General features: G+C 39.6%; 1 protein-coding gene across 7 annotated transcripts in view; it reads left to right on the top strand.

Annotated features, from left to right (window-relative positions):
• Nucleotides 1–25,808, top strand: part of LOC131936894 (oxidation resistance protein 1) — a 75,571-nt gene extending 49,763 nt beyond the window's left edge. For 3 of the 7 annotated variants that reach the window (XM_059293999.1, XM_059293998.1, XM_059293996.1), the window contains 16 exons: nt 2,140–2,513; nt 3,009–3,116; nt 3,957–4,046; nt 8,540–8,755; nt 9,168–9,355; nt 9,889–10,147; nt 10,527–11,565; nt 13,582–13,744; nt 14,452–14,707; nt 19,857–19,988; nt 20,269–20,427; nt 21,020–21,115; nt 21,605–21,678; nt 23,019–23,153; nt 23,237–23,264; nt 23,899–25,806. In XM_059293999.1, the coding sequence (XP_059149982.1) occupies nt 2,140–2,513; nt 3,009–3,116; nt 3,957–4,046; nt 8,540–8,755; nt 9,168–9,355; nt 9,889–10,147; nt 10,527–11,565; nt 13,582–13,744; nt 14,452–14,707; nt 19,857–19,988; nt 20,269–20,427; nt 21,020–21,115; nt 21,605–21,678; nt 23,019–23,153; nt 23,237–23,264; nt 23,899–24,024 (3,443 nt within the window). In that variant the 3' untranslated portion in view covers nt 24,025–25,806. Of the gene's footprint in view, nt 1–2,139; nt 2,514–3,008; nt 3,117–3,956; nt 4,047–8,539; nt 8,756–9,167; nt 9,356–9,888; nt 10,148–10,526; nt 11,566–13,581; nt 13,745–14,451; nt 14,708–19,856; nt 19,989–20,268; nt 20,428–21,019; nt 21,116–21,604; nt 21,679–23,018; nt 23,154–23,236; nt 23,265–23,898 lie in introns of all 7 variants that reach the window. The other 4 variants (XM_059293992.1, XM_059293995.1, XM_059293993.1 and 1 more) reach the window with 4 other exon arrangements.
• The last annotated feature ends 958 nt before the right edge of the window (nt 25,809–26,766 follow it).

The raw sequence follows: 26,766 nt of genomic DNA, 5'->3' as shown, positions 1-26,766 counted from the left end.
GTGTGCATGTATGTCTATGTGTGCACGTGTGTGTAAGTTGGGTGTGGGGATGAGCCACACATGATTCAACCGTCTATTAAAAAAACCACTTTGTGCATGTTCTTTAAGTCTACTTTATTGTGTGTTGCTGTACAGGCATGTCGCATATGGGAGCTGCTTATTTCCTCTTGTCAATCTCAACATGGGAACTGCTTATTTCCTCATGTCAGTCTCAACATGTCTCTGCTGTTGTCGCTAAAAGCTGACACTGTTTTAACATCTTCCTGCTATGTCATCTTTCAGTTTTCCAACCTGTTCATTTACCTGTAACATTATCTGCCTGTGGTCTCTGTATATATTGTCATCGTGTAACATGTACCTGCCTGTCATATCAACCTCTAACTTCATCTACCTGTAATGTCATATACCTTGAATGTCATCTGCATGTAATTGTCATGTACCTGTAACACCATCTACCTGTAATGTCATCTACCTTTAAAGTCATACACCTGTAATGTTATCTACCTGTAATGTCATCTACCTTTTGTGTCATCTACCTATAATGTCATCTCTAGTGTCAGCATGTAAACTCCAGCTTGAAGCTACCCCTGTTCTCACCTCTAGTCAATCTAAATGTGCTACTTAATGTAATTGTGATTGCATGCATAAGAAAAGTATATTCTGTCCATTGTATTGATTGATACCTTGTGTTATGAGTATTAATAAGTCATGGTCTAGAGTCTAGGGCATTACCTCCCCCCCCCCCTATGTCATTTACACTCCCCCCCCCCCCCCTCCAATCAATTGGCCCCTGTTGATTGTAGTTATTTCTGCTCTTGCTATTATACATGTAATAGACTATGTGTTAATGAACTGGGGGGGGGGGGGGATTAAGGGGGATAATTGACCTAGTGGTAATGTTTCGGGGGGGTGGGGAATGGGCTATTTTGACTAGGGTAATGACCTGGTCTTGCTTAGTCCTAATGTAGTGACTTTGGGGCTAGACAGTAAACTGTTTTGGTAACATTCCTAACTGCCCCCCCCCCCCCCCCCCCCCCTTTCCCATCCCTCCAAAACCAAAAAGTTAAACAAATAGTGGCTTGCTTAATGTGGCACTGACGTCATTGTAGGTGTCCTTTCTATCTAGCTGGCCCCACACCCCTGCTTTATCCTATCTGACAATTGAATTTATTAATTTTTACCTGCTTAATCTTGCTTCATTAATTTTACCTGCTTAATCTTGCTTCATTAATTTTACCTGCTTAATCTTGCTTCATTAATTTACCTGCTTTTTTTTAAAATCTAGCTTCATTATCATTATTTTACCAATTCTTTGTTTTACCTGCTTCATTATTTTACCAATTCTTTTTTTTTACCTGCTTCATTATTTTACCAATTCTTTGTTTTACCTGCTTTGTCATGCTTCACTAGTTTACCTCCTTTATTTTGATTTATTTTCCTGATTTGTTTACTTGCTTGATCCTACTTCATTATGTTACTTACTCTAGTTATTCACCCTTCTAATAAAATGGTACAAATCAAAACAACGAGTAATACTCACACAACATTAGGCCAAACACACCCATCATCAAGCCACACCCATCAACATCAGGCCACAACCACACAACATCAGGCCAAACACACCCACACATCAGGCAACACCCATTCAACATCAGGCAACACCCATTCAACATCAGGCAACACCCATTCAACATCAGGCAACACCCATTCAACATCAGGCAACACCCATTCAACATCAGGCAACACCCATTCAACATCAGGCAACACCCATTCAACATCAGGCAACACCCATTCAACATCAGGCAACACCCATTCAACATCAGGCCACAACCACCCAACATCAGGCCACACCAATCCAACATCAGGCCACACCAACAATACATCAAGCCACACCCACCCAATATCAGGCCACACCCATAATACATCAAGCCACACCCATCTAATATCAGGCCACACCCACACAACATCCTTCTACCAGTGACATCAAAGTTTCACACAGATTACCTTAGTCCCCAACCTTTCTCATCCTTCCACTTTAACACTCAACTAAACCTGCTTGCTTACCTCCCCTAACATTTTTTTTTGTCTGCCAAACCTCACCTCCTACTATCCCAGAACGGCCACATTTTATTTTAACAGATAACCCCGCCAACTCGCCCCGCCCTTATCCTAAAGAAGGCGTGTGGGTGACAAACGCCAGCCACCCCAGCCCGCTGTCTCCGCCGCCCCGGGGGGCCCAGGGCCTACCTGTACCTAGCAGCAAGAAATCTCCAGGTTTCCTCTCTGACCTGTCCTTACAAAGCACTCCTGTTGATGCAGGTGCCTCGCCCACTAGCAGGCCCCGCGCTGGCAGCACCAAAGACGAGTCCGCCAGCCCCCTCTCTGCCACGGAGCTGCACAACTCTGTGCTCAGCGCCCTCTCAGGGAAAGGTCAGGGGTCACCCCAGGAGAAGGCTCCTGTAGAAAGAAAGGTCTCCAGCAAGCTGAAACCTAAAGGAACGTTTGAATACACTGTAAGTTGTTTTTTTACTGAAACCTAAAGGAACGTTTGAATACACTGTAAGTTGTTTTTTTACTGAAACCTAAAGGAACGTTTGAATACACTGTAAGTTGTTTTTTTACTGAAACCTAAAGGAACGTTTGAATACACTGTAAGTTGTTTTTTTACTGACAGGTGTCAAACTTAACTCAATTCATTGTTATTAATTGCTAATCAAAACAATCAACTGTCTTCTACTAAACAGTAACATAATATGCTGACAAGCAAAAAATTTATTAAAAGCTTTATTAATTGTATTAATTAATAACATTAAATTTTTTTTAACTACCACATGCTTATAGAACTTTATAGTATAATTGCTAAAAGCAATGTAATTTTAACTTATATTTAAAAACTAAAACAAAAACATGAGAACATGTGAAGAGTGAGTAGAGTATAATTGATAAAAACTTGGAAGAATGAAATGTTAAGCAAACATGATATGACGCCAATAATTCTGACGCTAAAGGTCAAAGATGGCGACACACTTGTCAGGATTGGAGCCCACTTTGACGTGACACCGTCAGAGCTGATCAAACTCAACCGGTTAGTTTCAAGAACCGTCTTCACCGGGCAGGTGAGAAAACCGTTTATCCATTTGTGTGTGTGTGAGTGAACAAAGCCAGTTTGATTGATTTCTCTAGGTTTATTATTGATGTACAAAGTTTTATAACCTTAGACTGAGACAAGGTTTTTAAAACTTGTGAAGCCTCTTCCCAAGCAAAATTTTTGTGCTCTATTCTACTTCAGATATGGTTGTGTATTGAACAATGCTTATACATCTGTATATCATAAATTGTGGAGGGGGAGGGGAGTTGAGTCTTATTGTATGTGTGAGGAGGGGGCGGGGGTGAGTCTTACCGAATGTGTAAAGTCTGATTAGGAAACATAATCTTGATGTCCAAATTGTACATGGTAATGATTGCTGAATAATCGTTCTCTTTAATGATGGTGTTAATGACCTGTCTTCTGAGACCTGAGTGTAGAAGGAATGAAGGTCATTGACCTTCCCCTTCTGTCACTTTATCTTCATGTGTTGTCACATCATGTGATGTAATGTATGGACTGCCTGTGTCGACAAAATGATGTGGATGATGATGGATAGCCACCCACCCACCCCCCGAACACACACACACTCCCCTCTTTTTTCCTCTCCCTGCTAAACATTGACAATAGGTTGTACTAAAGGCAGGAGTAAGCATCTACTTTTTTCTCACTCCCCTCATCCATCCATCCATCCATTTACCCCCCCCCCCCCCCCCCCCCCCCCAGCTAAGTTACAGTTTAGCTTTTGTAATCTAACAGCTAGTAAAGGAAGTGGCTTGTAAGTCAATAGGTTTATGACAAACGTATGTTTTTGTAAGCAGGAAGTGTGCTGTGTGTGCTCAATTACTAAACTGTCAGTTACATTTTTCAGACCCTGTTTATACCAGACCCTACATATGTGCCAAGTGACCCCCCAACCCCCCACTCGTCCACTCCCCCGCCTGACACCAGACCTAAAGTGGTAAGTGATTGCCTGTCAGTCATTGCTGTCTGTCATCTTTTGCTGTCTGACAGTACCTGTGTGCTGTCCTGGTTAATTGTGATCGCTTGTTTTGTGTCACTCTTCTTGGTCATTTTTTTCTCTGATGTTTTTTTCTTCTTGGTCATTTTTATCTCTGATGGTCATTTTCCTGTGCTGGTCATTTTGTGTTCTAATGGTCATTTCTTTATGTGACAGAATCTGTCCAGTCTGAACTATTACTAGTGCATGACAGATGGGAGCACCAACACAAACTGGTTTAGTTACATACATGCCAAGTTGTAGAGACACATTTGGTTTGAAATGGTTAAAAATCTGTCCAGTTTTACTTCAGGGACATGTATGCCAAAATGTACACTATCTGAACTAATTTTATCTTTTATTTTTTTAGTTGTACATTTATTGTGTAGAGAAGTTTTTGTTCAGATTTGCCAGATATTAATTTTTTTAATTAAATTATTCCAAAAATAGCTGAAATGTTCAATAGTGTAAAGGTACTGTATTTTCTTGGCTTGCAATGATTAGATTTTTTTGTCAGTTGCACTGACACCTTAATCTTTCATGAAACAAGGGTGGGGTTAGCTCTAGGTATCTGTGGTTGGGTGGTCAGCTCTAGGTGTCAGGGTGGGGTGGTCAGCTCTAGGTGTCAGGGTGGGGTGGTCAGCTCTAGGTGTCTGTGGTGGGGTGGTCAGCTCTAGGTGTCAGGGTGGGGTGGTCAGCTCTAGGTGTCAGGGTGGGGTGGTCAGCTCTAGGTGTCAGGGTGGGGTGGTCAGCTCTAGGTGTCAGGGTGGGGTGGTCAGCTCTAGGTGTCAGGGTGGGGTGGTCAGCTCTAGGTGTCTGTGGTGGGGTGGTCAGCTCTAGGTGTCAGGGTGGGGTGGTCAGCCTTAGGTGTCTGTGGAGGGTGGGGTGGTCAGATCTAGGTGTCAGGCTGGGGTGGTCAGCTCTAGGTGTCAGGGTGGGGTGGTCAGCCTAGGGTGTCAGGGTGGGGTGGTCAGCCCCAGGTGTCAGCTAGGGTGGGGTGGTCAGCCCCAGGTGTCAGCTAGGGTGGGGTGGTCAGCCCCAGGTGTCAGCTAGGGTGGGGTGGTCAGCCTAGGGTGTCAGGGTGGGGTGGTCAGCCTAGGGTGTCAGCTAGGGTGGGGTGGTCAGCCCCAGGTGTCAGCTAGGGTGGGGTGGTCAGCCCCAGGTGTCAGCTAGGGTGGGGTGGTCAGACCCAGGTGTCAGCTAGGGTGGGGTGGTCAGCCTAGGGTGTCAGCTAGGGTGGGGTGGTCAGCTCTAGGTGTCAGCTAGGGTGGGGTGGTCAGCTCTAGGTGTCAGCTAGGGTGGGGTGGTCAGCCTAGGGTGTCAGCTAGGGTGGGGTGGTCAGCCCCAGGTGACATCTAGGGTGGGGTGGTCAGCCTAGGGTGTCAGCTAGGGTGGGGTGGTCAGCCCCAGGTGACATCTAGGGTGGGGTGGTCAGCCTAGGGTGTCAGCTAGGGTGGGGTGGTCAGCCCCAGGTGACAGAGTTCACATCTTTATGTATGTAATTAGGGACTTACAGTTGTAGGAACCTCATGTGTACATGTGTTGTTTAGCTATTAAAATGTTTAGATTGGGGAAGGGGTTTGCTGAGTACACCACATGGATTCATGTAACAAATCTCTATCCCTGTAACTGAAACAGTTTCTACCTAACTGCTCCCCCATACACCCACCACCTGTAGATCTTAATGAAAAATTCTGATGATTCACGTAGAACTGAAGCAGCTTCCCAAGTGTTGGCCTGCTCATAAAAAGCAAGAGAATCAATACCAAGCACTTAGTTATCATTGTTGTCACACACTTTAGGGTCAGACATCTGCTGGTGAGGGGATCATTTGTTTTCCCTGCCCACAAAACATGCTCTGCTTGCCATACTTTGCCCATTAGAGTGACCTCCGCAGACTTACGTGCACATGTGTTCAAATTTTCAGACGTTGGATTGTGTTCACCACTATTTTACCACCACAACTTTCACATTCAGAGCAATTCTTTTTTAATGGATGCTTATACTTGTGTTTAAAAAAAATACTTGTGTTTAAAAAAATACTTGTGTTTAAAAAAATACTTGTGTTTAAAAAAAATACTTGTGTTTAAAAAAACGTTTCATTTTTAGCGTGGTTGAAATGTTATCCAAATTGTACTATAATTGATTTTTCCAAATGTAACCTTTAAATAATGAAATTTCATACATCATTAAATTTTTACACAGAGAATTTCTCATTTGTCTCAATTCTAAACTATTCATTTAACATAGAATGAAAATTTTTAATATGAAAGTTATTTTGTAATTCTTAATTGTATTTTAACAATAGTTTCTTAAAGAAAATGTTTTAACTACTCAGGCCAGGGTAACATTTCCGACCAAACTCAGCTGTTAAAAAATTATACCAATAGTTACCTTATACAGTGATTTAAAATTAAATGACTAGATATCTTATACAGTGATGTAAAGGATTTTTGTTTTTTCTCAAACTGCAGTTGATATTGGCTTAAGGATTTTTTTTTTTCTTTTTTGGTACATATTTGTACACATATTATACAATATACAAATCTGCTTTTGTTTTTTTAATTTATAAGAATTCAGATTTATTTAATTATGTTTTACTCTTGTATAAATGGAGAAATATATCAATATTATTGGTCATATGATATTACGGCTTTTTATTTATTACTGTATTTTTTTAAAATAAATCTTTCTAAAGACTTTTGTGTTCCATTTTGTTTTGTTCCATTTAAAGGATATGTACAATTTGCTTAAAACAGTTAAAGAAGGATTTTTAAATCAACATTTTAAAAAAAGATCAAATGTTTGAAACATAAATTACATTTCAAAAATATTTTTAAGTCTATTTTGATGTTTTAGGTTTTAAAAACAGCTAATTAATAAAAATAAACATGTTTTATTTATATTGTTTGTAGTAATGCTCTAGTTTATTTATCTACCTTGTAGCTTGTTGAACAGTTAAAATATAAAAACTGGGAAAATCACAGTGCTTTAGCTGAGTGATATGTCCACAAAGGGAAATAATTCAAGGGAGGCTATCCATACAAGACTGAATAGGAGTTTTCCAGGCTTATCACAAAACTGACTCTAACAAGATCAGACTAACCAGCTGTATTCAAGAAATCATTTCTACAACTTAGCTACTATCATTTTGTTTAACTTTTGTATCCTGTACAATTTCGCTTGTATAACTCTGTTTTTAATTTTGTACAACTATGTCTTCAAAGCTGTATGTTTATTGCTTTCAACCATTAATTTTGGCTATAAACCAACCCATTATTTCCTCTACAGTTTCTCACATTTAACATGATATTGTAAAAAATGTTCTCACCCTCCTGCTACCACTGTTAAAAATCATGTTATATTCCGAGGGGCAGACAAGAGATCTGACGTTCTGGTCAGATATAAAACAGCTCCCCTCAGCTCTTACACTATATCTTACAGATCTCCCCATCCAACTTACACTCTATCTTACACCCTCTTACAGTTAATTCCTGATAATATAACCCCTATGAGAAGTTAACCTTGTATGTAGGCAGCTCACACAATATGATTGGCTAGTCTAACTGTTGTATGTTGTTAGTTGCTTTACTTGACCAACATTTCCTTCACCTCATCTAGTTATGCTCTACTGACTTGCCTAAAATAATTGGACATTTATTTTTAATTGTAGTTTTTTTTTTTTTTAATAATTAATGGCTTTGTTGATTTCTTCAAACTATTTAGATTTTAAGGAAAAAACATACAAAGTTGTGTTTAAAAATTGTCTGTAAATTGTATTTTTAAAATATTGTGTAGTACAATGTTAATAATGTGCCCATAAAGTGTTAGCGGTATAGTGGTAGTGTGTAAGCGTTATAGTGGTAAAATGTAAGCGGTATAGTGGTAGTGTATGCCATGTGATGGTAAAGTGTAAGCAACATGGTGGTTATGCCACGTAGAGTTGACTGAGGGCGTCTCCTTGTTGACTCCTGAGCCTGTCACAGCTCACAAGTCCCCACCATGTGTTCCCTAGCTGATATTTTTTTGTGTCGAGTATGTCAGCAAGAGGTTACAGAGATGGTAAGGACGTATCTGTTTTCAGCTGTATACGTCCACTTGTTGTCTGTGTATTGTGTAGTGTGGTAACCGTATACATTGATAGATTGTGTCTTGATGAGCCTGTTTATCAAGTTTCATTAATAGGACCAGAATCAATTATGTCATTTCTGCTTGGTGCTTTTGACAAGTGCCAGCTATACCTAGAGTGCTAAACTTGACAAATTTGTAGAATTCTCTTTAACTTTTACTGTTTGTTTAAATAGCAATATACTTAAACACTGTATATATGTATACACTAAAATACTGTTAAAAAAAATTTAATTATTTAAAAAACTTGATGATTTATACTTTCATGTTATTTAGTTACTCAAATGTTTGAAGCCTCGTTAGATAAATGTTTCCTCCATCATCAGGACGTCCCCCTGGTCAACCTGGCTGACCGGCCGATGCCCTCAATCCCCGGCCACGCTGTCCCTGTGTCGCCCAGGTCCCCAGACAGCAAGTCTAAACAGCTGAGTCAGCAGCGTAGTGAGGACGAGACAGACAAGGAGTGCATGCAGAAGTTTGTCAAGGGCCCGGCCAGGAGGGTGCTGGAGTTTGATGAGGAGGATGTTAGTCAGAACCCTGAGGTGAGGGCAGCTGGGTTGGGTTGGGTTGTTGGATTAGGTGAGCTCAGCTGGGTTGGGTTGTTGAATTAGGTGAGGTTAGCTGGGTTGGGTTGGGTTGTTGAATTAGGTGAGCTCAGCAAGGTTGGGTTGGGTTGGGTTGTTGAATTAGGTGAAAACAACTGGGTTGGGTTGGGTTGTTGAATTAGGTGAGTTCGGCTGGGTTGGGTTGTGGAATTGTTATAAAAACTGGATTGGGTTGTTGAATTGTGTTAACAATGGCTTGACTAACACCAATTAGTCATGTGACCAGCACTGATCTGGTCATGTGACTATCACTTATCCAAACTGATCTAAAACCCCATGCTAATCTCATGCTATTACTGCAGTTGAAACTCCCATAAGCTAATCCATGTTTCTCTTCTGTCTGCCCCAGAGCATCATAGTGAAGGGCACCCTGCTAGTGACCCCCAACGCGGTCATGTTTGACCCAGACGCTAACGACTATGCAGTGATCAACCACAAGGACCCCAACTCCCTGGGCATGGTGGTCTATATGGATGAGATCAAAAGTGTGGCCTTGTTCCATGACATCTCCCCACGCATGTTCTGGAGGCAGCCCAAGTAAGTGCTCACCTTGGCCTCTTACAGGTCTAGTCTTGGCCTCAGTGTTACAGGGCCATGTAACATAATCTTGTGGAAATAGTTACTGAGACTTTGTAAGTCTTGGGGTAACATTGTGCAGACCGCCTAAAATGAGCAGAGTACAAAAGCATATTTCACCCTTAGCTAGGCATTCGCTAACCTTAACCCTAACTTTTTCTTTTCATTTTAGGGTTATTTGATATTAGGATTAGGTTTAGCATCAATTTGTTATAGACAAGGGTGTAATATCCTACTATAGTCTCCTTGACACATAATTGATAGGGGTCAATGTTCTGCTCACATTAGTTACAGGGACTATTGAGTTTAGGCGTAGTTCTTGTACACATCAAGTTGTTTGAGATTGATGTCGTACATAAAGGGGTCTTTGTAAGCTGAAAACAGAAATAAATGTTGATGAAACAATTTTAGTGGTTACAAGATGAAATTTGCTATTTGTCCCTCACTAAATTTGAAAAGTTAAAAATTATCAGCTTGGTTTATTTTTTCTGTAGAGAAATCCGTGCTCATTCCCCCAAACCTACGCCTTACCGCACATCCCGGCCCACGTCAGAGGTGGAGCGAGACGGAGAACCCTCCAGTAAACCTTCCCCCCTCACCCTGAGTGACCAGCGTCCAGCGCCAGATGGGGAAAGTGTGGGGGACAGCCAGCAGCGCCCCCCACCTGATGGCGCTGACCCTACAGAGGTCAGCAAGGAATCAAAGACTGGGAGAACTTCAGAGGAGCTGGAGGTTATGTCAGAGCTACCTGCAGTAAGTGATAGGGCTACCTGTAGTGACAGGGCTACCTGTAGTGATTGACAGTGCTACCTGCAGTAAGTGATAGGGCTACCTGTAGTGACAGGGCTACCTTCAGTAAGTGACAGGGCTACATGTAGTGACAGGGCTACCTGTAGTGACAGACAGGGCTACCTGTAGTGACAGACAGGGCTACCTGTAGTAAGTGTGACATAGCTGTCTGTAGGGAGTGACAGGGCTATTTATATTACGTGACAGAGCTATATAAAATTGTTGAAACCATTTAAACCCTTTTTTAAGACCAAACATTAAGTAAGGATTATCTATTTCTACCCCCTGTATTGACTAATGCAGCTGGATATTAATAAAGCTGACTTTGACCTTTCTGTTTTAGCTACACTCAGATTCACCCCAGCAGCAGGGGAGGGCCTCGGAGGAAGTGGAGAATGCCCTGACCCAGCCCCAGGCGGACAACAGCCACTCCCCCCTGGTCAAGCAGATGTCCAGGAGCTCTGAGCTGGAGGTCAGCGAGATGGCCCTGCTACAGGACTCCCCCGATGGCTTCGGTGAGACCCGCGACTTCGGAGGTCACATGGGACGGTCTTCGTCTGAAGTCCACAGACACACCTCCAGCTCGCTGGGCAGGGTCTCGGACTCCTCCCCCGGGGACATGTCTGGACGCCAGTTCTTTGTGGAGCACAGTGACTCAGCCAGTGACACCCTGGGTACCCCCACCCAGGGCTTCGCTCCCCTGCACTTCACCGACCGCTCTCCCAAAAGTGTGTTGGCTCACCCCAAGCCAGTGCCAGGCCAGAGGGGGATGCTGCTGCCCCAGTCCCCGGCGCCCCAGAGTGACTTAAAGACTCAGAAGATTCTGGAAGACAGTGAGGCCAATGTCTCCGACTTCCAGAGTGGCGGCCACTTCCACGCACCCAACACAGCTGCAGCGACGACTGACAGCAACACCGCAGGTCTTTCAATGGCAGACACGGAGCAGACGCCAGCTCCGCAATCCACGGATAGTGGATGTGCAGCAGCAGCATATGAAAGCAGCACCGACACTGAGAGCATCTTGGCATCAGCTGATGACCCAAACAACTTTTCCCTGTCCAGTATTGAGATTGTCGACCACCAAGATTGCAAAGACGAACCCTCAAAATTTGGCCTCGGCAACCCCTTGCCCTTATTTTCCCCCCTGCGCACCCCAGCTCAACAACTGTCTAACATCATCGTCAACTACACAACCAACTTCATCCGCAGCGCCACCTCAACCGTCAAATCTGGATCCTTCTCCTCCCCCTCCGTCAACGAGACCAGTCGAGCCAGAACTAAATCTGTGCCAGTTTTTCCTACAAATTCCCTGGCTGGCATTCAGCTACGCAGCGGCTTCACCAAGGAGGATATGGAGAAAGCACTGGGACCTGATCCCAAAAGTAAGTTGTAGAATTATTTTGATTTTTCTCTTATTTTTAGTTGCGTATTTAAAATATGTACAGTTCATAAAGGTTGCAGCAAGCAAAGATTTGAAGGAGCAGCATCTGATAAACTTGTCTGGACAGAGACCTGACTTTGACATCTGACTTTGACATCTGACTTTGACATTACTGTTGTGGAACCTGTTGATGTTTAACAACTTGTGTCAGACAAATGCTATTAGTTAAAAAACTAAAACCAAAATATAAAATAGCTAATGTGTTGTTGTGTAAACAGTATATTGGCTTATATATCACTGTCTTGTAGAGAAATTCCTCTTAAGCTTGTAAAAGCAATAGACTGACCACAGGTCAGTTGATGTAATGACATCTGCACATGTTCTCATGCTGAGTTTCAGTTTCTAGAATCTCCACCAAACAGCAGACATCACTTGCTCATCTACTTGCTGCTTGTTCATGTTTGTGTATGCTTGTACTTTTCTACTTGAATACTTGCATAGTTTTGTACATGTAAACTTGTGTAATAGTGGAGACTTGATTGATTGTAATGATGTTTGGCTGTTGACCTTGAATGTAAGTGCTGGTGTTTCACTTGTGTTGCTAATCCTGTTGTTCTGTATTTGTGGTTTTTTTCTATATGTAGAACTAATGTAGCAATTCCACTAAAGCTTAGAGAGTTATTATGTTTTATTTTCAACACTGACAGAATTTAATAACACTGAACACGACTATAATATGTATCTAACAACACAACTACTTGCTCTAACTTAAAGATGTAATTTGACAGACTCACACTAACAGAAATATCACAGTCTGTAAACATTCTCAACCTACACTTCCTTCTCACTCCTTGCTTCTACAAACATCTATTCTAATTCCATCTTACCACTGTACCACATCTCAATACCCCCCATACATCAGTCAGTCTCTCCTGTATCAATGTGATTTGACCCTCGTCTTCTACACACATCTAATTCCATCTGACCACTGTACCACAGCTCAATAGCCCCCCCTCCCCCCCCCCCCCCCCCCATAGTCAGTCCCTCCTGTATCAATTAGATTTGACCCTGGTCTTCTACACCTCAAGTCTCCCCCCCCACCCTTCTCAGTCTGGCACTGTGATGTCCAAGTCACTGTCCAACTCTGGTCTCTCTCATCAACCGTCTACCATTTGACCACCTTGGTTACACCTGAACACTACAAGCCCTAAAGAGTGTAGTCTGTTGGCAGTGGTGGATGTGTACTAGGTAGTGTGGTCAGATGGTCAGACAAGCCAGCTTTGTGTGTTTGAATCAGGACCATCCATGTTGTCTGTTGAGAGAATCTTTTGTTCTTTTGTGTTAGTAAACAATTGACAGCAAACATCCTTCATAAACAAAACGTAATACAAAATTTAAACAATAGTTTTTGTCATTAGAAGAAAAAAAATTTATTGGGGTATACATTTAATAATTATGTTGTGGTAAGATAGATATCTGAAACATGAAATAAACACAGCTGAATGCTGATCTGCTTTGTTTAGCACAAGCATCTAGCACTAAAAACACACACAGAGCTGCACTTTTCAAAATGACTATCAATACATTACAAGTAGATTGTTTTTGCATGCATGTATTTCTGTTATTTGAGGCTAGGTTTAGTGTTAAAGTAGCTATGTTAGGAAACAAAAATTGATTTAATTGCCCAACCAGCAAGCTACAGGTGCCTTAAAGTGTACAGCTGTGTAGGGATCAGCACACTTTCAGATAGCAAAAAACACTGGAATATTCAACAGATCTTTAGTGAATGGGAAATTTATGTTTTATTTTATTTTATTTGTTGGAACATACTTAATATAAAGCATCAGAGGGATAAATAATGCTATCTTTGTCCTACGCAACCATCAACGATGATCCTATGATTTTATTCTTACCACTTTTTTCTCATCGTGACATATTTATATTAAAGATTATATTTTGTTTTCAAATAGTTTTTTTTTTTTAAATTTATAAACCTTGTGTGTGTTTTTTTGTTCAGATTACCTGCCTCGATCTGACTCCCCCCACTTTGAGCAGCCGCCCCTCTACTTACAAATCCGACCTGGAATCAAGAGAGGCAATGAGTCGCGTCAGCCGCGGGCGTTTGACCACAGGAAACAGAAACTGATAGAGGAGTACTGGCTCATTGTGCCGCGTGAGATGTAAGTAGAGATGGGAGATAACTCTCTCAGACCTCTAGTGAGTTGATTCCCTTGGGTTACATCATTGTGTTTTTATCAGTCACACTGTTGACAAAAGATTAAGTTATCAGTAGTGGGTCTCCAGTTGTACTGTGAGTTCAATGCACACTGGGATCATGTGTCATTGATGGGTTCTGGGTCACTGAGGAAATAGCTTTAAAAAACTAGTTCTCAGTTCAAACGAAGAAGCATGGAGTGGTGACACCATATTCTATCACCCCAGGTCACTAAAAATAGCTGTAAACTCATTCAGGCTATGTAGCGTGGTGACACCATGCTGTATCACCCTGGGGGCACTTCACCTCTGCTTTGTGACCAGTTTGAGAATCACTGACGTCATCATATCAGTGTGATTAAAATAATCTGTCAGTGAGAGTCATGTCTTAATGAATAACTTGTCTAATTAATTGCTTAATGTTTGCATTGTGAGGATGGAAAAAGTTAAACAATTGTTTCCTATAAATTAGTTAATGTTTTTTAAAAACCCAGTGGAAACAAGCTGTATGTTCAAGTTAATGTTTTTTAAAAACCCAGTGGAAACAAGCTGTATGTTCAAGTTAATGTTTTTTAAAAACCCAGTGGAAACAAGCTGTAAATTCAAGTTAATGTTTTTTAAGACCCAGGGGTAACTAGCTGTAAGTTCAAGTTAATGTTTTTTAAAAACCCAGGGGAGACAAGCTGTATGTTCAAGTTAATGTTTTTCAAAAACTCAGGGGAGATAAGTTGTACAGTTTCCTGATGGAATGGCAGCCTGAAGCTTATGGAGACCAAGATGAGACGGAGCCCAGGGAAAAATTTTTCTTTGACATCAAGGAGGTGGAGGACCTGATCAAGCCACTGAAGAAGTCATCAAATCTGTCGCTGGACCGCGGCGACAGTGGTGTGTTGGATGGGAATTCTAAGGAGTTTGAGAAAACTTGGGAGGTTAGTATCATCTTAATGATGGGGGGATGGTATCATCTTAATGATGGGGGGATGGTATCATCTTAATGATGGGGGGATGGTATCATCTTAATGATGGGGGGATGGTATCATCTTAATGATGGGGGGATGGTATCATCTTAATGATGGGGGATGGTATAATCTTAATGATGAGAGGATAGTATCATCTTAATGATGGGAGGTTAGTATCAGTTGTCTTAATCATTGGGGATAGTATCAGTTGTCTTAATTATTGGGGATAGTATCAGTTGTCTTAAAGATGGGGGGATGGTATCATCTTACTGATGGGGGATGGTATCAGTTGTCTTAATGATGGGGGATGGTATCATCTTAATGATGGGGGGGATGGTATCATCTTAATGATGAGAGGATAGTATCAGTTGTCTTAATGATGGGGGATGGTATCAGTTGTCTTAATGATGGGGGATGGTATCAGTTGTCTTAATGATGGGGGATGGTATCATCTTAATGATGGGGGGATGGTATCATCTTAATGATGGGGGATGGTATCATCATAATGATGGGGGGGGGGGGGGGGGGGTTAGTATCAGTTGTCTTAATGATGGGAGGTTAGTATGAGTTATCTTAATAATGGGGGTTTAGTATCAGTTATCTTAATGATGTGGGGTTAGTATCAGTTATCTTAATGATGGGGGGTTAGTATCATCTTAATGATGGGGGGATGGTATCAGTTATCTTAATAATGGGGGGTTAGTATCAGTTATCTTAATGATGGGGGGGTTAGTATCAGTTATCTTAATGATGGGGGGTTAGTATCAGTTACCTTAATGATGGGGGATGGTATCAGTTATCTTAATGATGGGGGGTTAGTATCAGTTATCTTAATGATGGGGGATGGTATCAGTTATCTTAATGATGGGGGATAGTATCAGTTATCTTATTAATGGGAGGTTAATGAAAATTCTATACTCTAAATGTATGTGGTAACAGTTGTCTACTCAATAATGTTACAAGTTGTGTTTTGAAAATTCGTCAAAAACATTTTCTATTATAACTTGGGAATCCCTAAAATACCCAGCAGAGCTCTCCATCAAAAATAACATAACACTCTCATGGTCATTTAGCAGCTCTTTATGTTTGCCTTTTATAAACATCTGACATTTAGTGATTTGATGTTTGTTAGAAACATCTGACATCTAGTTATTTGATGTTTTTGTGATGGACAAATTAGTCAGACTCAACAGCTGTTGTTGATTGTTTTCATTTGCATTCATCTGATTATTAGTCATAGTCATGCAACACATCAATTAAAGAAAAATTAACTTGTTTAAAGTGAGATAATATAATGTTTACTGCAAATGTTTTTAATTTTGTATTTTAGGCTGTAATTTTTAAAAGTATGTTGTTAAGAGGGGGAGAGGATAGTTTGACCTTAATTTTGATTGACACTGTATTTTATGCCCCAGGGAGACTGAAACTGTTTTCTAAAAATATTACCTGCGAGGTAGTTCACATCATCTGTTTAATCCAAGCTTAAGCTGCTTAAAAAAAATGTTGAGGGTTGTTTCATCTGCTGGTTGGTTATTTATTTCTAGATTTCCACATTTAAATAATTTTATGTGTTAACTGATCCACTTTGTAATATTGGGTGTAGGCTAGTCCACTATGGAATGATGTAGTAACGTAATCCATAATTTGATGATATCAAGTGTAAGCTGATTCACAATATGATGATATCAAGTTTTAGCTTGTAATTATTAAAAGAAGTGTTTGTTGTGCTCTTTTAACACATCTAATGTAAACTTTTTTCTGTTTGTTTAAAACCCAGTAGTATCCAGTAGATTTGTTATATTTGCACTGAATTTAGCCAGTTCAATTGTTGCACGCATGTGTGCTTTCTTATCAGAATTAAATCTAAAAATCAGAACAAAACATAAAATTATGTTGGGACTATTTCATTACTGCATTTAATAACTGGAGCTTAAAAAATGAGTTTTTAATTATTTTATAATGTATTTGTTTGTTCTATAAAATAATTAATTGAACAGCTGTTCTGGTTGAAATCTCTGGGCCAGACACCTGTTTTACTCTGCATCTAATTTGCATATTTTGAAGTACAAAACATGTTTGACTGTTTTGTTGACAGTGGGAGCCCAGTGTTGGGGTAACCTACAGCTCCTGAGTGAAGTCGTATCAATCAACGTTCAGACCTGTAGGAAGATTCACTATGTCATTTCATCCATGTGGCTGCTTCAGCCAATGATAAGCCATCTAACTAAATCTGGGCTAACCCTTGACTCACTGGCTTTTATCCTACTTAACCCTTTAGCTCCCATCCCATGCCTGAGGGCAGTCTTGTCTTACACCTGACCTGTAGGCTGGGCAATCAATCATTTGATTTGGTTTGATTTTGTTTTACTGGCCCACATTTCTCATGTGGATCATTTGATTGAGTCGGGGTGCTAGTGTCAGAACTTAAGAGTGGAAATTGTTTTTCTGTGACGTTCTTGATTTGTTAGATGCTTGGTTAAATACTTGGTTACATACTTGGTTGCATACTTGGTTACATACTTGGTTACATACGTGGGTAAATTCATTCTTGGCTTGTGTGTGGCTCTTGCTCTGGGGTTATGTAGTCCTGGATTGTAAAACATTTAATTCATGTGATCTATCTCCTACAATATTTTAATCAGTTTTTAAATATGTTTGACTAAAGTTCTTCACTGAAATCTTGTAAGGCTTCTAGAAACAAAGTGTTAATCAGTGAATCAGGTCTGGTCTAGATATAAAATACTTTGTTGACATGTGTGAGTGTAATGAAGAGGCTAAATAGGTCATGGCAACTCATGTTTTTGTCATTTATTGGTATGCTGATGAAGCTGTTGTCGTGGGTGAGAAATATGCTGGTGAAGGTTATAGTTTTTGTGATAAAAGTTGATGCGTAGTGGCATGAAGGTGTTAATGAGGATAAGCCTTCTGATTGGCTGGATTTTCTCATTGTGTTTCTCACACCCACCCTCCAGTGATCAGTTGTTGTAGCTCTTGACCAGGAGAAACATGAAATGTGATTTTTTTTAATCTTATTTAGACACATTTACCAGTTGGATTTTTAAAATTTTATTTGGACAAATTTAGCAGTTGGACTTTTTAAATTTTATTTCGACACATTCACCAGTTGGACTTTTTAGTTGTATTTAGTTGTTGTGGTGTAAAGACATGTGGCTACAGTTGTTGGCGCTTACATTTTATTTCTGGTGTGGTTTGTGATCTCACCCATTGCACATCATGCAGTCAGTCCGCTATGGTGTGGTGTGGATAACTTCTCACCTTTTGGACATAAATCAGAAGAACCTCCCTCAGCAAGGTGAACATAGACAGATGACCTTGTAAGATATGCCTCAAGATAGATGGCAAGAACAGGGAAAGGACCTTGAAAAAATGATGTCAGCTAAAGGACCCTAAAAAATGATGTCTACTACCAAAGGACCATAAAACATTGATGTCTACTACTAAAGGACCATAAAACATTAATGTCTACTACTAAATGACCATAAAACATTGATGTCTACTATTAAAGGATCATAAAACATTGATGTCTACTACTAAAGGACCATAAAACATTGATGTCTACTACCAAAGGACCTTAAGAAAAATTGATGCCTACTACCAAAGCACCTTAAGAAAAATTGATGTCTATTAGAGGACTGAAAAGTTGACAAGAAATCTCACATCCACATGGATAACTAGGTGAAACATAGGAGAGGACGTATCAATGTACATGTCAGATTCACCTACAGCCATATGACAAATGTAAATGTCATTCAGCTTTAGTCAGATGACAAGGATGACATCTGCAGACAGCTACAGTTTGTTACACAAAGCAACCCGCCAAGTGACCAACCAGTTTGAAATGATGTTAACTTTGGAGCAGACATGTAAATTAGCTAGCCAACATGTTAATTAGCTGGCCACTTATGTAAATGACCAGGCCACACATATGTGCAGACTTGATTAAGTATTGATTTCTCTAACCTTGTTTTATTGTCATTCTGTACAGGTGAAAGGGAGGGCATCTACATAGTTGTCAATGGTAAAACAGTCTTGGTATCAAACTTGTCAGTTATTGAACGTGTGCAGTTATTGAACTTGTCAGTTATTGAACTTGTGAAGTTATCAAACTTGTCAGTTATTGAACTTGTGAAGTTATCAAACTTGTCAGTTATTGAACTTGTGCAGTTATTGAAGTTGTGAAGTTATTGAACTTGTCAGTTATTGAACTTGTATGTTATTGAACTTGTGCAGTTATTGAACTTGTGAAGTTATCAAACGTGTCAGTTATTGAACGTGTGCAGTTATCGAACTTGTTATCGAACGTGTCAGTTATTGAACTTGTCAGTTATTTACCTGTGCCTGAAGTGTCTCTGTGTTGACCACCTGTCTTAGTTGTTAGCCTGTTTGGTCAATGCAAAATGGTGCAGTTCACACATGCCTTGCAGAACACCTTGAGCAGAATCAGACATAGGGTATGTTGTTGTCATGGCAACCAGTTTTGTTTTACCACAAGCTTTACAGTCTAATTATTCAATAGAGTCACCAGTTCAAAACATACTAATTGAGGACTAAAACAATGTTTTGGAAAGAAAATGTTCTATTTTGTTAAAGATGGTAAACAAAAATTATTAATTAGCTTATGGTTTTAAATTGTAACTCACCAAACTCATGAAGGGGCAGTAACTCCTTTAACTTACAAATGGGCTGCGACCCCTAGTTCAGAAGAGGACAGTTTCAAATCCAGGTTGATGGCAGAGATTTGCTCATATCTCCACACTACAATCATGTGTTCTGAATTGTACTGTAACACCATCATGGTAGAGCCAAAGTTTTGTGTCTGTATACAATCTTATGTGTGATTTGTCATGAATCTTATGTAAGATTTGTGTTGTTCCCCCCCCCACCTGAATCTTATGTAAGGTTTGTGTTGTTGTCCCCCCCCCCACCTGAATCTTATGTAAGATCTGTGTTGTCACCCCCCCCACCCCCCACCCCCACAGAGTCTTATGTAAGATTTGTCTTGTTTCTCCCCACCAGATCCTGAGTAAAGAGGAGGTGTACAGTGCTGAGAAGTCTTGTGTGTGTATATTTACAATCTTATGTTGTTTTCCTCCACCAGATCCTGAGTAAAGAGGAGGTGTACAGTGCTGAGAAGTCCAACGCCCTCTCTAGGGAGGACACAATAGATGAGAGCCAGCTACCTGAGCTCATTGGACAGTCGCAGTTCATTGAACCGTATCATGTCCTCTCCGTAAGTAGTCAGATGGTCAGTCTAGTTCTGGTCACTCTACCATCAACTGGCCAGTTAAGCTCTGGTCACATCAATAGGTCAGCTTATCTTTAGCTGGCCAGTTAAGCTCTGGTCACATCAATAGGTCAGCTTATCTTTAGCTGACCGTCAACTGGCCAGTTAAGCTCTGGTCAGTGGTCAAATATTTGTATGCTCTTTATATTCTTGTGATATATTGTTGTCAAGAAATAAAAAAAATTTTGTTTAATTTTTAACTTTAAAAAAAACAATGTTTGAGCAGTTGGTGCGGTCACTGCCTCGTAACATGACTGCCGGCTACAACTGGGAACTGACCTATGCCACACACAAGCACGGCTACTCCCTACAGAACCTTTACCAGAAAATGGAAAATGTGGACGACTCACCAGTCATACTTTTTATAAGGGATACACATAAATGTGTAAGTGGGTGGCTCACCAGTCATACTTTTTATAAGGGATACACATAAATGTGTAAGTGGGTGACTCGCCAGTCATACTTTTTATAAGGGATACACATAAATGTGTAAGTGGGTGACTCACCAGTCATACTTTTCATTAGGGATACACATAAATGTGTAAGTGGGTGACTCGCCAGTCATACTTTTTATAAGGGATACACATAAATGTGTAAGTGGGTGACTCACCAGTCATACTTTTCATTAGGGATACACATAAATGTGTAAGTGGGTGACTCGCCAGTCATACTTTTTATAAGGGATACACATAAATGTGTAAGTGGGTGGCTCACCAGTCATACTTTTTATTAGGGATACACATAAATGTGTAAGTGGGGGACAAATGTCTTGTAGGTCTTAGCTAAGGTTACCAGTGTGTTCTATAAATTAAATTGTTTGATCTCATTCAACACGCTCTATAAACTGCTAATGTTTAAGTATTTTATACTTCAGTTTAATGTTTACGTTATTTGAAAAAAATTGTTATATTTAATGTACTTTAGAACTGAACTGTTTTGTTAAAAAAATGAATCAACTTTTTACTTTGCCTGCGCAGGTTTTTGGGGCTTTCCTGAGCCACCTGATGAAACCCTGTGACACGTTCTACGGCTCTGGCTCCACATTTCTCTTCACATTCTACCCCGAGTACAAAGTGAGCGTCTGTTTAGTGGGCTTGAAAAAGAACATTACCTCTTACTTTAGGAGTGTTGTCAGACTTTTTGTATTTACTAGAATGTTTTGTTTTTAAATTGTGACATGTGTAAGCAAAACAGTTACGTGAAATTATCAAAAAGTTTTCATTTGAAATTAATGGTTTTCAAGTGAAATAATTCTTTTCTTGTGAAAATAATTACGTTACCTTTGAAATAATTAGGTTACCGTTGAAATAATTAATTAGGTTACCTGTTACATAATTAGGGTACCTGTGATATAATTAACTATTGCTACTTAAATCAGTCTAAAATTAAAACTGAGATTTTAAGCTAGAACATTGTGATGTGAGAAGTTTAGGCTAGAATTGATGTTTTCATTGTAGCTAATCTGATTCAGGAGACCTCTACCAGTTGATAATCTTTGTATTACACCTGAATACACAAATGTTGGACTGGACGTGTTATTTCTAGTTTTCTTTTCCTTCTAGAAATACACTTGGCAGGGAGATAACCAGTTCTTCATTCATGGGACTAAAGAAAACTTCGCTGTTGGTTCAGGAGAGTAAGTCACACATTTTCTTTAGCCTTTGTCCAGCCAAGAACAAACTCCATGGTAGCAGTTGTTTGATTTTGGAGTTGTCTCTAGTAAATGGGTTGCTGTGCCCCGTCCGTCATACATTTACTGTCCCTCACACATTTAGTTTGTTGTCTTTGCTCCAAGCATATTATTTTTCTTTTTACCTTTTATATTTGTTTGTTCTTTATAAATTGATTATACACTATCAAAAATACCTTACCTTACTCTTTAAGTATGTGAATGTGTAGTATTGCTTTTGTCATTCTGCAAGTTAGATATATGATTGTAGCATACTTGGTAATAAGGGTTTGTTTTATGGCTTAAGGTATTTGGTTCTATCTAATTTGTTAATCATTGACTAATTATTGTTGTAGACATTTGATTCTAGCAAACTATTGTTGTAGACCAGGGGTCTCCAAACTACGGCCCGCGGGCCAGATGCGGCCCGCGAGGTCCTCTCATCCGGCCCGCGGAGATCTTTTTGTCCACGGAAAAAACGTTTGTTGGTGATGGCTGAGGAACTTTGCCCAGATAAATCAAAGACATGCCTGGAAGAAACTGGCCCCCGAACTAAAATGTGATAGTTGATGCGGCCCTCGGACTGAAAAGTTTGGAGACCCCTGTTGTAGACATTTGATTCTAGCAAACTATTGTTGTAGGCATCTGATTCTAGCAAACTATTGTTGTAGGCATTTCATTCTAGCCACCTATTGTTGTAGACATTTGATTCTAGCAAACTATTGTTGTATACATTTGATTCTAGCTACCTATTGTTGTAGGCATTTGATTCTAGCAAACTATTGTTGTATACATTTGATTCTAGCAAACTATTGTTGTATACATTTGATTCTAGCTACCTATTGTTGTAGACATTTGATTCTAACAAACTATTGTTGTAGGCATTAGATTCTAGCTACCTATTGTTGTAGGCATTTGATTCTAGCTACCTATTGTTGTAGACATTTGATTCTAGCAAACTATTGTTGTAGACATTTGATTCTAGCAAACTATTGTTGTATACATTTGATTCTAGCTACCTATTGTTGTAGGCATTTGATTCTAACAAACTATTGTTGTAGACATTTGATTCTAGCAAACTATTGTTGTAGACATTTGATTCTAGCAAACTATTGTTGTAGGCATTTGATTCTAGCAAACTATTGTTGTAGACATTTGATTCTAGCTACCTATTGTTGTATACATTTGATCCTAGCTACCTATTGTTGTAGAGATTGATCCTAGCCACCTATTGTTGTAGAGATTGATCCTAGCCACCTATTGTTGTAGGCATTTGATCCTAACTACCTCTTGTTGTTATTGTCCAGGGGACTGTTTGGTTTGTGGCTGGACAGCGACCTGAACAAGGGCAGGTCCCACGAGTGCACGACCTTCCATAACGAGGTCCTAACCAAAGAGGAGGACTTCACCATCACAGACTTGGAGGTCTGGAGGTTTGTTGAGTAAGTCGACCTTTTCCTCCCTCCCCCTCCTCTCTAGCCACAGTTTACTTGATGTCTCACCATACAATAACCCCCTCTTTCAGGTTCTCTAGCGACAATATTGATTCATCAGTAAGTACTAAATCAAGTGATCATTGTCGTTTGTTTCTTTTTTTCTAATTTCATTCAACCTTTGTTTTACTACCCCTTTCATTTTGTGACTGCTGTTTTTGACCAATGGAAATAGCAGTTGCCATTCAAAAGTTACCAGAGGTCTTCTCTACCTTCATTGTTTGGCATTGTTTTCTTTAAAATTGGACCAAATAAATATAGCTAGCAAGCTTGTGTTCTAACACCATATCATGCCTCACTGAGTTGAATTAATACATGAATTACGTTTATGTTTTGTTTATGTGCCTGGCTGTTGTAAATTAATTCCTAAAGTGTTCAACTACCAGTGTTGATGATGTTTTCAATGTTTACAATCACTGAGTGTGTGGAGCGGGTGTACCTGGTGGCTTTGGGTACAGGATGCTTTACGCATGCCCACTTTCTGTTGCCTTAGAAACAGGAGTTACCCCCACAACTTAGCCTAATCACTTGACAAAGTAGTTGAGTGTTTCTAAATAAAAACTACTAAAAATAAGACTTCAATCTATTTGAAGTTTTAAGAAAAAAAGTCAGTGCTGGTAATGGAATGGCTTTAGGAATTTGATTGGAAGATTGACCTGCTGTTTATAGTTGCCATGGTGACCTCTCTCCACAGCTCCAGTCTCTAAAGGCTGACCCCCGGCCAGCGGTCAGTTTGTTCTCAACTTCACCTGTCCACCCGACTGCTGCCAACCTGATCACCCAGGGACCCTACCAGAGGCAGAGACATTCCACCATGTGAGCGCTGGGTGTAGACGTGCAGCACAGTCGCAGCAGTTTGTGTCCCCTCGCAGGCCAACACCACACAGCTGGCCCTGGTGTTGGGGTCTGAGCCAGCAGACAAAGTACTTAAGGAGTCCGCCCATCATCCACCACATGAATATTCACTGACGTCGTCGTTTGATATTTTTTACACATGAAAGTAGCTCTAGTTCAATTGCTCATTACTGCTAGTTTCAGCTCATCAGTAGTATTATATAATTAATTGATTTAGAAATTAGTTTTAGTTTTTTGGGATGTCGTGGGCCAAGGAACTTTATGTGAAAATGTTGTGCACACATAAAGCAACTTTTTAAAACGAAATAAATAAATGTGTTGTATGTCCAAAAAAAATGCAACAAGTCAACTAAATGCTTGATGGTAGTTAAGTTTTCACTTTATATTAGTGAGAAGTCTCTGGGGTTTTTTTTATCTGTGATAAAATATTGAAAATAGGTGTATTTAAACATATTAAAAATGTTTATAAATATTTTCTAAATTATGTATAAGTCAGAGAGGCATGTAAATGTTATGAAAATCTTGCATTAATAAGTTTAACAAAAACCAAATCTAACAAACGAAGGTTAACACCATAAAGGCCAGATTTTTATATGAAGTTGGTGGTTTAGCTAGTGAATAGAACCTTCTGGGGGATGCCTCGTGTGGCGAGCTGGTTCAAAACGAGGCTGGAATTTCAAGGTCTATTTTTACCTTCTCAGTGTTAGCCTGCACATCTCAGCTGCAATAAGTTTAGACATGGTCAAATCAATGTGTTGGGTAGCTTAACTCTCTGTGTGTAGGTGAATACTCTTAAATGTGATCCTTGTGTGTTTTACAATTCACTAAAATAGAAAATGTGATAAGTAGATAGATAAAACTTGTATATGGGTGAAAAAGATATCTATATTTAGATTGTGATACTGATTATCTCATTGCTAGTGTATAGCTGGTGAACATGCCACCGTAGCCATAGCGATGTGCCACTGTTACCATGGTGATGAGCCTAGCTGTGGTGATGCTGTTCCTTTGGTTCAACTTGTGTTTGTATTTTCCTATCGGCCTACAAGGTCCGGCTCTGTGCAGTGGAATGATGTGTTTACACTGGCACGTGTATTTGTTTTGATCAGTTTTGGTTGGCTTTTTGTTTCTGTCACTAAATAAAATGTCTGATCTATGTGCTATTTTGTCTCGTTCATCTCATGAGTTCAGTATTTTCAGTGACATCTTAAGGGCAGGGCATTATATATTTTTTATATATAAATGTATATTTATATATATATATATATATATATATATATATATATATATATATATATATATATATGGGACCGATGTCAATGCCCCAGATGGTAATGTATTTAGACTAGTATGGGCACCAATTACCAACTTTAGTTGAAGTTGCTTTCTGTAATGCATTGAAAAATGTTTTAGTTAAGGTTGCTCAAGTATAGGTTAGTTTGAGTGTACAACAGTTGAGTGTACAACAGTTGAGTGTACAACTGTTTAGTGTACAACATTTGAGTGTACAACAGTTGAGTGTACAACATTTGAGTGTACAACAGTTGAGTGTACAACATTTGAGTGTACAACAGTTGAGTGTACAACAGTTGAGTGTACAACATTTGAGTGTACAACATTTGAGTGTACAACAGTTGAGTGTACAACATTTGAGTGTACAACAGTTGAGTGTACAACATTTGAGTGTACAACAGTTGAGTGTACAACATTTGAGTGTACAACAGTTGAGTGTACAACATTTGAGTGTACAACTGTTTAGTGTACAACATTTGAGTGTACAACAGTTGAGTGTACAACATTTGAGTGTACAACATTTGAGTGTACAACTGTTTAGTGTACAACATTTGAGTGTACAACATTTGAGTGTACAACATTTGAGTGTACAACATTTGAGTGTACAACTGTTTAGTGTACAACATTTGAGTGTACAACAGTTGAGTGTACAACATTTGAGTGTACAACATTTGAGTGTACAACTGTTTAGTGTACAACATTTGAGTGTACAACTGTTTAGTGTACAACATTTGAGTGTACAACTGTTTAGTGTACAACATTTGAGTGTACAACAGTTGAGTGTACAACATTTGAGTGTACAACAGTTTAGTGTACAACATTTGAGTGTACAACAGTTGAGTGTACAACATTTGAGTGTACAACTGTTTAGTGTACAACATTTGAGTGTACAACAGTTGAGTGTACAACATTTGAGTGTACAACATTTGAGTGTACAACTGTTTAGTGTACAACATTTGAGTGTACAACTGTTTAGTGTACAACATTTGAGTGTACAACTGTTTAGTGTACAACATTTGAGTGTACAACTGTTTAGTGTACAACATTTGAGTGTACAACATTTGAGTGTACAACATTTGGAACCACATTCCCACTAGGTGACATCCACCCACACCTCACCTTTTATTTAATCAAGAAACCTAATCACACTAATTACAATGATTCATTTCCGTTTCATCTTCCAGCAAAACTTGCCCATACATTTTTCATCAGGATTTGATTTGACTGGTTTTCTTTGCAGTTCTTCAGTTTGAATTGTTCATAATTTGTGATAAATATGTTCATTGTTAAAAATACATTACAAAACAATATTTGTATATAAAAAATTTTTTATTTGATTTAGGTTGAGTATGGGAAGTTAATGCATGCACTGGTGTGTTCTGTCATTATGCTAGTAGAGTTGATGCTGATGTAT

This window comes from Physella acuta, unplaced genomic scaffold, assembly GCF_028476545.2.
Source record: "Physella acuta isolate Inbredline_101_S28 unplaced genomic scaffold, ASM2847654v3 ptg000195l, whole genome shotgun sequence".
NCBI classification, from domain to species: Eukaryota; Metazoa; Mollusca; class Gastropoda; family Physidae; genus Physella; species Physella acuta.
The sequence above is the reverse complement of the archived record's forward strand: the minus strand, read 5'-3'. Positions and strand labels throughout refer to the sequence as shown.